This window comes from Panthera uncia, chromosome X (genome assembly GCF_023721935.1).
Source record: "Panthera uncia isolate 11264 chromosome X, Puncia_PCG_1.0, whole genome shotgun sequence".
Taxonomy (NCBI): domain Eukaryota; kingdom Metazoa; phylum Chordata; class Mammalia; order Carnivora; family Felidae; genus Panthera; species Panthera uncia.
In genome coordinates, this window is record NC_064817.1 from 88170349 (window position 1) to 88188546 (window position 18198).

Genomic DNA, 18198 nt, shown 5'->3' on the forward strand with positions numbered 1-18198 from the left:
CCCACCCTGATGACCTCATCAAACCTAATTACCTCCCAAAGGTCCATTTCTAAATACTATCACATTGTCAGAGCTCCAACATGTGAATTTTGGGGGCACACAATTCAGTCTATAGCAATCCTCTATTCTATTCCATCGGTCTATGTGTTGATCCTTGTGTTAATATTACACTTATCAATCATTATACCTTTGCGCGAAGTCCTGATATTTGAATCCAAATATGAAATACAGACATATGTTTTCACTCATATGTGGATCTTGAGAAACTTAACAGAAGACCATGGGGGAAAGGAAGGGGAAAAAATAGTTACAAACAGAGAGGGAGGAAGACAAACCATAAGAGACTCTTAAATACAGAGAACAACCTGTGGGTGGATGGGGGGAGGGGAAAATAGGTGATGGGCATTGAGGGCACTTGTTGGGATGAGCACTGGGTGTTGTATGTAAGCAATGAGCCATGCAAATCTACCACAAAAACCAAGAGCGTACTTTACACACTGTATGTTAGCCAATTCGACAATAAATTATATTAAATAAATAAATAAATAAAATCAGCAAGCAAAGTTATATTTTATTTATTTTTTATTTTTTTTAACATTTATTTATTTTTGAGACAGAGAGAGAGCATGAATGGGGGAGCGTCAGAGAGAGAGGGAGACACAGAATCGGAAGCAGGCTCCAAGCTCTGAGCTGTCAGCACAGAGCCCGATGCGGGGCTCGAACTCACGGACCACGAGATCATGACCTGAGCCGAAGTCGGACGCTCAACTGACCAAGCCACCCAGGCGCCCCTAAAGTTATATTTTAAAAAACAGATGGAATATTTATTGGAACTTCATGGAATTTACAGATTCATTTAGAGAGAACTGACACACTGAGATATCAAGTTTTTTTTTTAATTTGTGAAACATATTTACCTCTCTTTTTAGTCTTTTCCCATGCCCTTTGGTAATGTTTTGTAACTTTCTCTGCTTCTTTTGTTAGATTTAGTGTTAAGTACCTTATATTTTTGGTTGCTATTGTAGACTAAAATACTTTTCATTGCCTTTTTTCTGACTTAAATTAGAATGTTTCTAAAATTTATTATTTAGTATGATTTTTGCTGAAGGCTTGGTATCTGTTATCAGATTAGGGTATCCCTCTTTTAGTCCCAGTTTTCTAATACTTTTTTATCATTGGTTTTCTAATACTTTTTTTATCATTAATGTCTTAGGATAGTACCAACAAAGATAAGAGAAGTAAGCAGATAAAGAATATAGTTTGTAGGTAGAATTGATAGAACTTGCACATGGATTGGAGGTAGGGACCAAAGAAAGAAAAAGAATCGGAGATTACTTCCAAATTTTTGGCAGAAGCAATGGTTACAGAAGGATGAAGAAAACTAGTAATTTTATTTTGTGTAGGTTAGATTTGAACAACCTAATCATGTTTAAATCATCATCATATAGATGCGATCACCTGGAGAGATTCAGCATCTTGAGAGGAGCAATGTGTCCTGGAATATTCCAACATTAAAAGGTAGAACAGGGGCAGAAGAGCCAGAAAAGGATGAGAAGGGTCACCAAAGGTGGTAGGCAGATAACCAAATAAGTACGGTTCCATTTACTTACTAAGATGGGGATAATTACAAAAAGCAGGTTTAGGGAGGAAGATTTGGATCTTGGGTGTGGATATGTACAATTTGTAAAGCCCATTAGACACCCAAGTAGATATGTAGAGTATGTAGTTAGACTTACGAGCCTGGAATTCATGGGAGAAATTTGGCCTAGAGATAATAATTTGAGAGCCATCAATATTTAAGTCGGTGGTTCTCAATCATGGCTATACATTAAAATCACATAGTGATTTATAAAATTTATGTGTGTGCAGGCCCTACCCTAGACCATTAAATTAGAACCTCTGAAGGTGGTCCTGGGCATTAGCAGAGTTTTAACTTTCCTCCTGATTCCAGTTTCAAATCAGAGCTGAGGACCGCTCTTATAGATCTTTGCCTTTCAAACGTTAATGCGCTTGGGAATCTAGCTAAAATGCAGATGATGATTCAGTGGGTCTGGGGTGAAAACCAAGATTCTAAATTTCTTTTTTTTTTTTTAATTTTTTTTTCAACGTTTATTTTATTTTTTGGGACAGAGAGAGACAGAGCATGAACGGGGGAGGGACAGAGAGAGAGGGAGACACAGAATCGGAAACAGGCTCCAGGCTCTGAGCCATCAGCCCAGAGCCTGACGCGGGGCTCGAACTCACGGACCGTGAGATCGTGACCTGGCTGAAGTCGGACGCTTAACCGACTGCGCCACCCAGGCGCCCAAGATTCTAAATTTCTAATGAACTCCTATGTTTTTGAACTATGCCTCACACTTTGAGTAGCAAGGATAGGGATAATATTTAAAGCCATGAGATTAGACTAGTATCCAAAATCTATAAAAAGCTCACCAAACTCCACACCCGAAAAACAAATAATCCAGTGAAGAAATGGGCAGAAAACATGAATAGACACTTCTCTAAAGAAGACATCCAGATGGCCAACAGGCACATGAAAAGATGCTCAACGTCGCTCCTTATCAGGGAAATACAAATCAAAACCACACTCAGATATCACCTCGTGCCAGTCAGAGTGGCCAAAATGAACAAATCAGGAGACTATGGATGCTGGAGTGGATGTGGAGAAATGGGAACCCTCTTGCACTGTTGGTGGAAATGCAAATTGGTGCAGCCACTCTGGAAAGCAGTGTGGAGGTTCCTCAGAAAATTAAAAATAGACCTACCCTATGACCCAGCAATAGCACTGCTAGGAATTTACCCAAGGGATACAGGAGTACTGATGCATAAGGGCACTTGTACCCCAATGTTTCTAGCAGCACTCTCAACAATAGCCAAATTGTGGAAAGAGCCTAAATGTCCATCAACTGATGAATGGATAAAGAAATTGTGGTTTATATACACAATGGAGTACTACGTGGCAATGAGAAAGAATGAAATATGGTCCTTTGTAGCAACGTGGATGGAACTGGAGAGTGTGATGCTAAGTGAAATAAGCCATACAGAGAAAGACAGATACCATATGTTTTCACTCTTATGTGGATCCTGAGAAACTTAACAGAAACCCATGGGGGAGGGGAAAGAAAAAAAAAAGAGGTTAGAGTGGGAGAGAGCCAAAGCATAAGAGACTCTTAAAAACTGAGAACAAACTGAGTGCTGATGGGGGGATGGGAGGGAGGGGAGGGTAGGTGATGGGTATTGAAGAGGGCATCTTTTGGGATGAGCACTGGGTGTTGTATGGAAACCAATTTGACAATAAATTTCATTTAAAAATAAAAATAATAAAAATAAAAAAATTAAATTAAATTAAATTAAAAAAATAAAAATAAATAAATAAAATTAAAAAAAAAATAAAGCCATGAGATTAGATTAACTCATCAGGGGAGTGGGTGTAGACAGAGAAAAGGTACAAGAATAGTTATTGGTTTTTTTCCTCAAAGGTTGGGAAATTGATCCATGCACAGACCAGGCAGATTAGTAAATTTAAACAGGATTAAAGCTTTGTGTGACAAATATATAACAGGTTGAGTGAGGGGCAAAAGAGAGGAACGTTTATTCAAGAGGTGATTACATTGATGAACTATGGGACTCTAGATTGGGTAAGTAGTATGAGATCAAAGAGTTGGTAGACCAAAGGAGCCTGGGTGGCTCAGTTGCTTGAGCCTCCAACTTCGGCTCAGATCATGATCTCACGGTTCATGGGTTTGAGCTCCGTGTCCAGCTCTGTGTTGAAAGCTCACAACACAGAGCCTGGAGCTATGTTGAAGCCTGGAGCCTTCTTCAGATTCTGTGTCTCCCTCTCTCTCTGCCCCTCCCCCGCTCATGCTCTGTCTCTCTCTCTCAAAACTAAATAAACATTAAAAAATTAAAAAAAAAAAAAGAATTGGTAGACTGGAGATATTAAGACCACGAACTGAAAGGATAAGAGGTGTTGGTCAGGAATAGAAGGCTTAAAATCAAGATTTTGGTGATGGAGCATTTATTGTTGATTTCAAGAGTGGGAGTGGCTGAGATTAAGTGAAAGAAAATATAATTGGAGGTAAGGAAGCCAAAGAACTTGGAGGGCAAGAAGTCAGCACAGAAGTTCACATGGATGTTGAAATTTACAAAAGTATGGCAGTCAAGAAGCAAGCCATGTGCTGAAGTCCTCAATGAATGACAGATGAGTAAGAGGCCAGCAGATGATATCAACAATGAAAATGGAATGGTATGGTCTACTGGCCCCCAGAGATTCTGACTCAGTAAAACTGGGGTGGAAAATAGGCATCCAACATTTTTCAAAGCTTCTCAGAGGATTCTAATGTGACCCAGAAATACAAATCACTGTGTTAGAATAATTATTGTGAAGTGAAAGGTATGGAGCTGCTGAATGGTAAATACCTACCATAGCTCCCGGGGAATGTGAAGGCCAACAGCAAATAGGAGATGCTGTCTTAGAAAGTTTAGTAAACGAAGAGAAGTTAAGTAACTTGCCCAGGGAGACACAGCTTGGAAATGTTTGGGCTTGGATTCAAAACTTGATCAGCCTGATTCCACAGTCTAGAGGCCTTCACTTTACCATGTTGTCTAGGGGTCAATATTTTAGCTCACAAGATACAAAGAGATGTCTTGGAAAGCAGTCCAAAATTCCACAAATGAGATTCTAATAGGCCACAGTGGGAAAAGAGACAACGTGTCTCTGGAATGATTCAAGCATTTATGTCTTTACCCCTTTTTATCCTGCTTGACCTTTCTACCAGCTTCGTTTCCTTTCCGGATTTGCAACCATCTTCCCAGGAGGTAGAGGGAAAGGGAGCCAGCTTTGTGGGCTGCCCTCATGGATGCCAGCTGGCCTCAATGCCCCCTTTCCCCAAGTACTGTTCTCTAGGGCCTCCTTTCTACACAGGGAGGAAGAAATAGGATGCAACGCTGCAGCCAAAACCAAGCATTTTGTCTCCCCCTACTTCTGCCTCCTGACATGTCAGCAGCTCTGTATAATGAAAATCTAAATCATCTGTGTGCATACATAGCAACTGTTTATTTTGCTGTTAGCTTTGAGGACTCAGTGGGGGTTCGATGCATTTAGAGAAGAGATCAACACTGGGAAAGCCTAATCTCATAAGTAGACAAAATGGAAATTCAAGCTGAAAATACATTATCTCTACATCCGAAAGGGGGGCCAGTAAAAATATCTTTCAACGTCAGCCCTCTCTCCGGCTCAGGAAATGCTTTTCGACCAAGGACATGGAGGGGAGATGACTCCTTGAAAGGGTCCCGCCTCCTGTCTGCTAGGAAAGTTTTCCTGGGCCTGGTGAGAGATCGTTGTCAGTTCTAGAAATAGCATACCTTTCCCCTCAAACCACCAAGTGGGATGCCTTCCATATTTTACAAAATGCGTTCACTATTAGTTTTCTTGAAACTTCCTTTTTTACCCTCAACCCTCCCCCCCCACCACCACCACCAACAGGCTGCCTTGGGACCAGATACAATCGTGAAGTTCCTCCACATTAGTACTTCTACCAAGAGTGACTGCCAGACTGGAGAGCGTCTCTTATCACATTTTGAAGGGGCCAGGCCCTCCCTCTTAGTGCAAGTTGTTTAACAGTTTATAAAGCATGTGCGTCTCAGTAGCTTCCTCATCCCCACATCTTCCCAGGGTTTCCCCTCATCCGGCAAAAGCCTTTTATTGCCACCTATTCTTGCAGAAGCCAGAAACCCCTTTCCCAGAGGCCAGAGCCTTTCCATCTTCATTTCCTTTCCATCTTGGCAAGGCAGGATCCCAGTGCCTGGAAGCGAACAGAGGCAGCTATTCCTCTGGGAACAGGGATAACGAGGAACAACATTCGGGAGAGGACATTGCCTAAGACACACCTGGGTGACTAAACACTTGCAGGAAACCAAAGACCACTCCAGGTGTAGAAACTATAACCCTACAGACATGAAGGCATGTTCATGGGGCAGTTACTTCCAATCTGGCATTCTCTCCTGAAAGAATGTCCTGCTAAATGGGCTCTTATGAAACAGTCAGTGGATTACGAGCTTGTCCAGGTGAATACCCTCCCACCTGTCACCCCCCCCAGAAGATCTAAGTGTTTCCAGGATTCGTAAAGGACCCATGGCTTGCCACTCCATCTGTGTACACAGGTGGGGAGCACGACAGCCAGCCAGGCACGGAACAAACCATAGTCTCTAATGTCCTCACCTGACTCATTTGGCCCTCCTCCTGACAGAATAGCTCTCCTTCCTCTCTGCTCAACAGCAGCCAGAGAAGGCAGGCTTAGCTTTCAAGAGCCTGCTCCAGGCCACAGGGAAAAAAAAAAAACCCAGGCTACTCAGACATCTCTGCAAAAACAAGGCTTGGCAGCAAAGAAACCAGACACAGGCAGAAAGGAATTTAAATTCAAATTGAACAAGGGGCTGGATCCTTTATTCAGTATAAGCCCCCTGAAGGCCTGATTTCCTCAAAGAACAAAAAAAATCCCTTTTAAATCCTATCCCCTTTCCCTGGAAAAGGAGAGGAAACATTCCAACGAACTAGTACCTTATACAAGGCGACAGTCATGTAAAACAGTTCTTTCGAATTAACTCCTTCCTGCTCAGTCTCCTGTTTAGGGTGTGACTGCTTCCCAGTGTCTTTGGGTGTCTGGGCCTGTAGGGCAGCAAAGCATAGGCTTCCTGGAGAGCCATGTGTAAGAAGATGACAGTGTCAGATCTAAGTATACTCACCACTGAGCTGTGATTTTCCATTTGCCCCTTGCTCCCCCAAGGTCCATTCTCTGCCCTTCTCTGCCACGTTCTGTGCCAAAGCTGACCTCAATGGACTGTAGCAATAGGCTTCCTTGCCAGCTGGCATCTGGCTGGGTCTGGCTAATGGTGGGCACTGGCAGGAGATCAGAGTGGTAAGAGAGTGAGATATATAGATTTCATGCCCCTGTATCCCTCCCAGCTGTGTGGCATTTAAGCAGAGCCCACATCGTGCAACCTAAAGCCACAGCTGTTACACAGCAGCCCCCAGCGTGCACTGGTGTAGCTCTCGATGGGTTCCAATAACACAGTTTCTTCCCTTTGCCCTTTCAGTCGTAGGGGTGTTGACGGCTCCCCACTGTTCATAGTGTCTGTATGCCTCACCAGTATTGTAGGTCCCTTTAATCCTACCCACACCACCATAAATGGTCCCTGCATTAAGCTCATCTCAGCTAAGTATACCTTACTGAGTATGCCATCTGTTTCCTGCCAAGACCTTGACTTAAAGACTTCTGCCCCTTCCGTAAATTCCATGCTACAGAATTCATGAATGTTCCCTATCCTGAGAAGAGAGATCCCCTGATCTTTTTTTTTTTTTTTTAATTTTTTTTCAACGTTTTTTATTTATTGTTGGGACAGAGAGAGACAGAACATGAACGGGGGAGGGGCAGAGAGAGAGGGAGACACAGAATCGGAAACAGGCTCCAGGCTCCGAGCCATCAGCCCAGAGCCTGACGCGGGTCTCGAACTCACAGACCGCGAGATCGTGACCTGGCTGAAGTCGGACGCTTAACCGACTGCGCCACCCAGGCGCCCCACCCCTGATCTTTTTTAAGGGGAGTGGCCTGCCTTTTCTCAAATGCCTGACATACTCTCCATATCTTGGAGTTTCCTAAATTAAAGTTGCATTATTTTGTCTATATAATAAAACGGAGGTTTGAGCTGGTTCCATTTTGTTTTGCCTCTTGTTAGTCATCTTTCCTGTAATTGCAAACTCAGTTACACTGCTTCCCTCCCATTGAGTTATTTTCAACTTGCCTTACCTTAAACACTTAATCCAGCTCCACGAGGAAGATAGTTCTTTACACGGATTCAATCACCAGTTCCTCACTATGTTATTCCTCCAGTATCCCCATCTCGGTGATAGAGACCACTCATATCTCAAAGTGGTCATCCCCAAATTCTCACTTGCCCTCACCTATACATTATCCACTAGGCTAAGTGCTGTGGGATCTAATTCCTAAATATCTTCTTTCAGATTCACCCATCTGCTCAAGCCCCACAATTAACTACCTTAGTCAGGACTGGATCCTTTTACACCTAGATTATGGAAATATTTCTAGTTTCTCCCGATTGTCCTCACTTTTGTCAAACTGACCTTTGAAAAAACCACAAACAGGTTTATGTCACTTCCCTTTCAATGGTGCTCCTTTAGGATAAAATCCAAACTACTTATCTTGGTGTAGAAAGCCCCATGGAATCTGGGTAGTATTTCCCTTGTCAGCTTCATTTTTTTTTTTTTTTTTGCCACCTCCATTTTTACAAACCTATTCATTGCTTTCATGATGGTGCCATATTCTTTTCATGTCTCCATGCCTCTTGGTTCCCCGCTCTTTTGTCTCATCCACTCTTGCCTTTGCTGACTAACTCTTCCTACTCATCTCTCAGATTTATCTTAGGCATCATCTTTCCTACGAAGTTTTCTCATGAACCTCTTTACCCCAAGTTGTTTTAATAGCTTCTCTGCATGATCCTTTAGCCCCCTCTTGTTCACTTACTAGCACTCAACACACTGGCAATTATTTATCTTCATGTCTGTCAGAGCCCACAACAAACTCTTAAGATGTGAAACTGTTTCTTCTTCCGTTTATCCTCAGCACTTAGCACAGAATGTGGCATGTAGTAGGATGCTCAAGAGATGTGTCCTGAATGAGTGAATAAATGAGTGAATGAGCCCATGAGGGAAGTATATGCTTGAATTCACTCACCTCCGTAAGATCAATATCAGGACCTAACCTTCTTGAAATGGCATATAACTAATCAGCCAATCTTTGCCATTTCTCTCCTTCTCGGTAAGGCCGTACCCAAACCACTCTGGAGTGATTAACAATAGAAACAGATGAGCTGGCCTTTTAGGTCACGGGCTCTCCCTAATCCCTAAAGCTACAGTTATGGAACAATAGAGCTGGCCTGAATTAATGGCCGTTGGTGGGGGTGGGGGGAGCAGTAGACAAATTCTGTCCTTGGGAGACACCAAGTTCTTCTACACCATCCGTCAACCTTGAGCACAGATGGGATGGAGGCCAACCCTAAAAATACATCAGCCCTAGGTGACAGCAGAGCTATGTTCTTTCATGTCTAATTCATCCCAGATGGAGAGGAAGCATTTGATGAGCAGTCTTTGAAACAGGCAGAGAAACTTTTATCATGTTCCGAATGACTATAGGGGCAAAAGGCCACTGTGGATTTCCTGGTTGATAAAAATGAACTCTAATAGAAGTTTCAATAAGGAGCCAGCAGAAACATCCTTGTCATCATCATTGTGAATCCATGTTTATTGAGGGTACAACAAATGCTATAGTCTCTGCTCAGAACATTGGATGGACCACAATTTCTGAACTTACAAGGGACTAGAGAATTCGTGCCACTATTTTGATGCCAGTCACCCAGGCAAAACACAAAATGAAATGTTATGAATATTGTAAAGCATAATAAGGAAGGGGTCTTAGACTATATGCAAACATACTTGATTAGTGTTTTCCCCACTGGGAGTCACCCGCCCCGTAAGCTTCCCCGCAACTGGAAAGGAAGAGAGGCAGGAGAAAATAGGAAGAGTCAAGGTATAGTCCTGAGAAGGTGACAAAAATTTGAGCAGTGGCACTCCATGGATGTTCGGAGATAGCAATAAGTCCCAGGGGGAGGGCCATATGCGTGGAGTGGTGGGAACCAGCCCTGTCTGTCTCCTAGTCCTTCCCTGCACACAGGTTCTTACACAGCCTTTCAGTGATAGAGAGGAGCTGTAGGACTCTGAAGAGCTGCTTGGTTGTGAAGTTACTTTTCAGGTGAGGATCTTCTCCTTATTTTGCATAAAGGAGCACTTTGGGACTTGAGGGCTAGTGGGTACTCACCAGCTAGGTCAACATTTGAGAGAATCATAGTTCTTGACGAATTCTGTAAATAGCCGCTGACCCGCTGGCTTAAACAAAAGAGAAAACGAATGACTGGTAAGTTAAAAAGCATGCAAACACTAGGCTATACTCCTAGCAGGTGGGTAGCAAGTGGCCTTGTCTTAGTGTCTGTCTTTTTTTTTTTTTTAAGTTTTTGGACGTTTATCATTTATTCCTTTTTTGAGAAACAGTATGAGTGGGGAGAGGACAGAGAGAGAGAGGGAGACACAGAACCCAAAGCAGGCTCCAGGCTCTGAGATGTCAGCACAGAGCCTGACGCGGGGCTTGAACTCATGAACTGTGGGATCATGACCCGAGCCGAAGTCGGACGCCTCACCGACTGAGCCACCCAGGCGCCCCTTAGTGTCTCTTTTCAAGGCTCCCTTCCCTTCTCTTTCCCACCCTTTCCAATCTTCTGCCAAAACTCAAGGTTTGAGGCAGTGGTCAAGCTCCATGGCATAAGAATTGGTGTTCCTCATGATGCTCTCCGCCAACATGACAGGCTTGGGGTTTCTTCCAGCAAAACAAGAGAGCCAGGTGCAGATCAACATGGCTGCAGCTGCTGCACCTCCAGCACAGTAATAGGCCCAGCCAAGCCGACAGGTACCTGTAGAAATAGGGACAGAGATATAAAGGTTGGGTTGTCTTCTCATACATTCTCTCTGGGGTGTTAGGGTTAATGTGATAATATGAAACAGCAAATACAACTTGGCTTCCTGTTTCCTCCTTTTCCTCTTGGGCTTATGGCTGGTATTTGCTCTAGAAAGAAGTTACAGAATTTTATTCTGTTACAGTAGGAACCTGGGGGTGGTGTGGGTGGTAATGGTGGTGGTGATGCTAATGAAAATGATGACAAGAGCCACTTAATCACGTGCCAAGAACTATGCTAAACTCCTTGGACATATATCTCATTGACCATTACAGTAACTATATGAGATAGACACTCTTATTGTCCTTGTTTTATATTAGATGAGGTAACAGAGGCACAGGTTCAGTTAATTGTGAAAAATCACACAGATGAACAGCGATAGAGTCAGGGTATAAACACTGGCTAATCTTGACTCTAAAGCTCTACGTTTTTCACCACACTGATGTGCATAGACTATTTCCAAAGAATCATATTCTGCATCATCAGGAGATTTGACAGGCAAAAAATCAATAAAAATCCCTTGCTGTTTACGACATGTCTTTGTCTTAACCTACCCTTGCATCATCAAGGGAAGAAACATGCGTTGGAATCAAGGCCAAGCTTGTGAGGCAGCAGTTTAAATTTGAAGGGTAATAGGAAAGGTCACCTGTTCAAAAACATCCACTCTACCACCTGCCCTCCTATCAGAAGGAGATACTGTCCTTTGAAGTATTTGTGCTTTCTCTGAGAATTTTCCCTCAGAAAATGTCAGTGCCCAAAGAAAAGAGAGCTATTAATTTATAAGGGAACAGACTAACAACTAATTACTAAAAATCACGTGCCTAAGCAAACAAGACTCCAGAAATTGGAATGGATGCCAGTGATAGGAAACTGCAGAGGGATCCTGAGAAAAGACATAGGTAGTGACCTTCACCTACCTCACAGTCTTGCAGAAAGCTAGGTCTAACTACAGTCAGTTGGAGATGTCAAGACTGATCTTCATGACAATTTACTTTTTAATAACCAGTTTCTTCTGTTCACATGGTGCCCAGTGAATGTTAATTTTACTTCTTCTAATTGACTAGTTGGCATGTCATATAAAGAGTCTAAGATGGTCCCAAGTTAGGCTGCTTTGCTCCTCTATTCGGGACAGCCTTATATATCCCGAAATTCTCACCTCAGAAATAGTGTTCCTTCTACCACCAAATTATCACTCATGCTGTCTCTCCTGCCAGAAACAGCTTCTTTCCTCTTATTCACCAATTCATATCTACCTTGGAACTCTATCCAGGACTTCCAAGAAACTTTCCTAGATTAACCCCAGTCGGCTCAAGTCACCTCAACAAGTATCCTACCAGGAGTTTGTCCATACATCTCTTACATGGGTGTACCTGTTGGTCAAAATTTTGGGAGGAAAATTTGCATAGCAAATATTTTTCATCTACCCTTTACCCCCTTCTAGATTGGCTCAACAGGGCAGAGGCATCAGCTTCTTTCTTGACAATAGCTCCCATATTGTGTCAACAGTGGGTGCTCAGTGTGCATGCTTTAGCCTGACAATACTCCAAAGGTGGGTACACTTACATTTTTTAGCCCTCGACATCCAAACTTATGACTTAATTTTTTTATTAAAGTTACAAAACCGACCATAGTATTGTTCTGTTTGCTTCTGGAATGTGCTACGATCCTTGTCACCGTAAGGCCTATGCATATTCTACTCCCTAAAATGCTTACCGCATGTAGGCATGTGCGCATATACTTCCCACCACTCTTTTTGCCTAGTGAATTTTCAATCATTCTTCAAAGCTCAGCCCAATCAATTCCTTAGTGAAGCCCTCCCTGACCTCCCTAAGTCAAATTCCTTCATCAGAGGCCCTCATGAGTACTGTGTATATTTCCTTCTATACTTGAATGAATGAATGGATCCCTTATCCCTTCCCATGGCAAATGTCAAACTTCAGTTCTTCAGCAGAGATACTGCTTTACCATAGATGGAGGCAGTCATATAACTCCCTGAAGTCACATGGCCCCACCGAAAATAATAGCGAAAGCCAGACTACAGTAGATAATGGAAACAATGCAACCCTTAGATGGATGGAGTGAATTTGAAAGAGAACCATTCTTGGAGAAAATAATCTAACTGGCCTCAACATGAACAATGATGGGTGGGACTCTGGGAAGAGTAAACTGAAGAATACCACATTGAGGCAAGCAAACAATAAATTTGTTCCTTAACCACCTTGTCACGCCTCCCCTTAGACATACATACATACTCCCTCTCTTACTAAAAGTAGGAGGTTTTATGTAATGCTTTGGGTTTCACGAGGTGAAAACTGTAGAGACGGGCAAACCTTCAACTTCTGCCATCCCTAGGAAGAAGGCTGCAGGTTTTATTGTGCCCAGTTCACAGACAGGAATCGTGAGGCTCAGTTGATAGCCTTAGGAACTCTCTCCGAAACAGAGAGGTAGAGGCAAGGATCCAGACCAAGTCTCTCTACTCTCAATCTGGTACTCTGTCTTCTACTGCTGTTGTTGTTTTTTTTTTTTTTTCATCTTCTCAAAAGCCATTTTCCTCTTATAGGACCCTTGACCTACAAGCCCTAAAGAGGGGCTCCTAAATTAATTTGTAATAGATCCACCTGAGCTTCCCCTGTGACCCCTCTAAGCGAAATCTCCTGTGCTCGCATGGCAGAGTAGACAGGCGCCAGCTCTGAGGTGGACTAACTGTCAGGCAAGTTCCTCCTCTCTGGAATGCTCCCAGTCTAGTCCAGACAAGGCATCTGAAGTCTCATTCTCTTTCTTCAGTTGCTTGTCAGCTCATCCTCCCATTAGAGTAGCAGGGACATTTTTATTAGATATATGCACCCAGGGACCAGGGAAAGACTTGTTTCTGTAAATGAAAGGAATAGATGCATAGCATGCCATTACCTCTAAGCTCTAGGCAGGAAGAAAGTTGACAGAGCGGGCAACTCCGGAGTGAAGACCTGGCTAGAAGGACTTCAATAAACCTTATTGAAGTCAGTCAGAACCGGGTACCACTGGGCGAGGATTCAGCACCAAAGCGCTCCCATTGCCACACCAAATGCACTCAGAGTTTCCATTCACAGAGTCACAGAGTCATGGAGTCACAGCGTCACTGAGGCACAGACACTCCTGTTAGGTAACTGAACAGCACCTAAGCTACAGGCTGCTGCCACACAGGGAGCCAAGGAGAAATAGAGGAGATACACCTTCTATCCAAACCTCTCCCCACAACCCTCCCTGTTATCTGCTTGAGGAAATAAAGAGGTTACATCACTAGCATTGCAAAGGGGAGGCAGGGGAAGCAAACCTTTAAAGAAGCACAGCTTCAGGTTGAGAGCTGATGTCAATATTCACCTACTCCACAGAAACCTTGGACACTGGTCTGATGCCCTATAGAGGAACTTGTGCTTTCTATGAAAGGGTGCAAAATAGGGAGCAGTGACGACGAGCTACCGCCTTTCTCCTCCAATCGCCTTTTGGCGAAGTCCCATGAACCATCACCGATCCCTAAATCCTACTCCTTGAAGCACTGTTGATTCTTCTATTCATCTGACAAATACATATTAAGTTCCTACGATGTGCCATACATTTTGAATACACCATCTCATTTGACTCTCACAACAGGCATGATTATTTTCCTTAACAGCTGAGAAAATGGAGTCTCGGAAAGATAAATTACTTTACCAACTTACAAGTGTTCAGATGTGAGTGCCAGCACGGAACGTCCATGGTCATCTATTTCCATGCCAGAAGAATGGAGCCAAGGATACAAGTTACTATAATCCAAAGTATAATGCCTTCAACTAATCACCTCAACCTTCTGGATCTCAATTTCCTTTTTTTTTTTTTTTAAGTGAAGGGAATTTTTGCTGGAGAGATTTTAAAAATCCCCTTCCAACTCAGAGTGTCCATTCTACCCTGAATGTAATCAATGTTTTAAGAGACATGCAAGAAATTCTACAGGAAAACCTAGGGAAAACAGAATGATTTCTATCTGGGAGAATTCAGGCTCAGGAAATGTTTGTGTGTGTATGGTGTGTGTGTGTGTGTGTGTGTGTGTGTGTGTTTACTTAAATTTTAGTTAGTTAATATACAGTGCAAGATTGGTTTCAGGAGTAGAATTCAAAATTCAGTGATTCATCACTTACAAATGATACCCAGTGCTCCTCGCAACAAGTGCTCAGGTAATGCTTTATAAAGAACATAGCATTGCAACTTGACTTCAGTAGCGGGAAGTGGGCATTCTAGGAAGTGGGAATGGTTGGTGTGAGCAAAGTACGTAAGTGAGAAGGTTGACCACACGCTCCAGAAACGGTACTCTATTCAGAATTGCTTCGGGAAAGAAGATGTAGTTGGCAAATAATAAGCTGAATCGAGACGAGGAGGAACCATGGAATGTGGCATCTTTCCCACAAGCAATGGGGAGCAATGGAAATTTTCTGACCAGAGGATGGCATGATAGAAAACAGTGTCTCAGCCTTGGCACTATTGATATTTTGGGCCAAACAAATCTTTGTTGTACGGGGGTGAAGTGGGGTGGGGCGGGGAGGGTTGTCTTGTGTATTGTTGCACCCTGGCCTCTACCGACTAGATGTCTGCAACTTATCCCTCCCCCCTGAGTGGTGGAAACCAAAAATACCCACAAACATTGTCAAGCGTCCTTGGGAGTGGGGGCGTGGTGGATTGCTTTCCGTTAAGAACGACTGAGTTAGAGGTATAGTTTGGGAAGATTAACCTAAAATCTCTCTATAAAAGAGACTGGAGGCAGTTGTACACTGTAGGAAGAGACCGGTTAGCCAGAGGACGGGGATGCTGGTACACATCCAACAATACATAAAGCAGCCTCCCACAACAAAAAATGATCTGGCCAAAAATGTCAATATTTTTGATGGTAAGCAGCCCTCATCTAGGCAAAACACCAGATATCTACACTTCGAATGACCTCCAAAATGAATCTTGATGACTGAACAATTAGCCCGACAGAATGGAAGCTTGTGCCTTAAGAACATCTGTGCATGGTTCCCTATTGACCTGGGGAGCTGGCTGGAACTGCAGCATGGTCAGCTTCGAGTATTCTAGTATGCTAGCTCAGGGAAGCTGGGGAAGGCCAAGGAGAGAGATCTCACAAGGTATTCAGGAGGAATACCCTGGGAGTCAGGAGACTGGAGTCTTTGAAGGAACCTCTTAACCCCACTGGAATTCAGCTATCTCACTCCTAAAATGGGAGAAAGCAATTAAGTACCTGTCTAAAGACAGAGCAATAAAGACCAGATGAGTTCGTGAGGTCTTTTTCAGAAGTAGCCAGGATCGCTGCCGCCTCACCTCTCAGATCGCACCAATTCTGAGCCTCCATGCTACAATTGTTCAGGGACCTGTGTGCTCAGAAAATAATGCAGTAAGCTGGCATCACACCGGGGGACTGTCTCTACACACGTGCATATGTATCTGTGAAAAGAAAGATTAGGCGGCAGGAGAGAGGGAGAAAAGAGGTCCTAACTGCAAATTCGCTGCATGCAAAGTTTCTAGAGGGGCCTGAGATAAGCCTGTTCCTTTTTGTGCTCTTCTGTACAATTTCTAACACTCTATCTGTGAGTCATTCTATTCCAATGTTGAATTTGCTATGACAAGATCCCTCATAAAAGTTATTAAATCATCACTCAGCAGTGGGCCTGACATTTAAATCAAGACACGTTGCTTTTATTCCAAGTTGCAAATCAAATTGGTTTGGAGTTTGACGCTATTTTCTTTGATTCAGCATTAAGTTATATTATTACATCTCTGCTGTTTAGAGAACAAACTGTCACTGGCTGCTACTTAAACTGACTGCCCTCCATAGAACCCCAGTCCTATGTACTTAAGGGACATGGTGTCTGGCCAACTACAAATGGGTCATTAGGAACTACTGGGAGGTGTTAGCCACACGCTGATGCTTTTGGTAGGGCCTAGCATTGGTGTGGGCGTCAGGATTGGGAATCAGAGTAGGAAAGAGTAACAGAGAGGCTCTCTCTGCAGCTAACATGCTCAGAATGCCAGCTTAGAAGCCAAGGATGCTAGAGAACTAATCCGAAGAAAAGAGTCCTGCTTGGAGAAAGAGGGAAAAGGCATAAAAGAGAGTGAACCCACTTTGGAAGACAGTTTGACAATTTCTTATAAAACTAAAGATACTTATACCATATGATTAAGAAATCATGCTCCTTTGTATTTACCCAAAGAAGTTTAAAACTTATGTCCACACAAAAACCTGCACAAGGATTTTTATAGCAACTTTATTCATAATTGCCCATTCTTGGAAGCAAGAAGTCCTTCGGTAGGTGAATGGATAGATTAACTGCGGTCCATCCAGACAATGGAATATGATTCAACACTAAAAAGAAGTGAGCTACCAAGCTATGAAAAACATGGAGTAAACTTAAATATATATTACTAAGTGAAAAGTCAATCTGAAAAGGCTACTTACTCTAGTATTCCAACTATGGAGATGGTAAAATGATCAAAGGTTGCCATGAGTTGGTAGGCTTGGGGAGGGATGAATAGGCAGGTCATGGAGTGTTGGTAGAGCAGTGAAAATACTCGGTTCGATACTATAATGGTGGATACACATCAATATACATTTGTGCAAATGCATAGAATGTATACCACCAAGAGTGAACCATAATGTGAACTATGGACTTCAGGTGACTATGGTGTGTCAATGTAGGCTTATCAGTTGTAATAAGTATACCACTCTGGCGGGGGTAGGGGGGATGTTGATAATGGTAGAGGCTATGCATGCATGGGGGAATATAGGAAAATCTTTGCACATTCCCTTCAATTTTGCTGTGAATCTTAAACTGCTTTATCGAAGTCTTCATTTAAAAAGAGTGAGCTAAGTCTGTCTTTTGGGTTTCTCAAGCCTTCTCTTTTACAAAATCATCTGATGGAAGTCTTGGCCCCTGAAAGTTTGGAGGAAGAGACAGGGAAGCAAGAATATAGCAAGTACCTAATGACCACTGACACTTCCAACACTGACGAAGGGCTAGACGAAATGAAATGGAACTTTCAGATATATGAAGTTTTGATTTGATGCAAGTGTTGCCAAAAGCCTAGTTCTGGGAGCTAACACTCCAGAAAAAGGCATGCTTATGACCCAGGATCAGAGGTAAGGCGCCCCAGATATGTGGTGAGGAAGGGACTAATGGAAGGGATAAGATCTATGAAGTAGCTTGGAGCTTTGGGGTAGGGCAAGAAGGTACAGAGCTGTTTACCAATGTAAGCAGCTTAGGGGTATGGATGGGGGACTAGAGTCCTATACAAAGATGACATCCAAATTCTAGGAACTCATGAAGTCAGGATTCAGGGAGGGGGTTCAGGTAGAATGCATTGAGAACAATATTGACATCTTTTTTATCATCAAATCTACTCCCATAATCAGGGAGAGGCTGATCACTTGAGAGACACTGCTTGAGCCTTATAGGCAAAATGATGGAAGAAGTGACCCCAAGGTAGAGGGGGACCTGCAATGGGAACAAGCATATTGCCCTCAACCTCACCATCCAGAGCAGAAAGACAGAACAGATATGCAGGATGTCTGTCTAGGAGCCACCTGTGGGGCCATCGCAGCCTTCATAGCAAACCAGG

The 18198-nt window shown here is 43.1% G+C and overlaps 1 protein-coding gene across 1 annotated transcript in view; it reads right to left on the reverse strand.

Annotated features, from left to right (window-relative positions):
- Positions 1-10089: 10089 nt before the first annotated feature.
- The window catches only part of LHFPL1 (LHFPL tetraspan subfamily member 1), a 39040-nt gene continuing 30931 nt past the window's right edge, over positions 10090-18198 (reverse strand). The window contains exon 3 of the mRNA XM_049644204.1: positions 10090-10536. Coding sequence (XP_049500161.1) covers positions 10355-10536 — 182 coding nt within the window. The 3' untranslated portion in view covers positions 10090-10354. The remainder of the gene's footprint in view (positions 10537-18198) is intronic.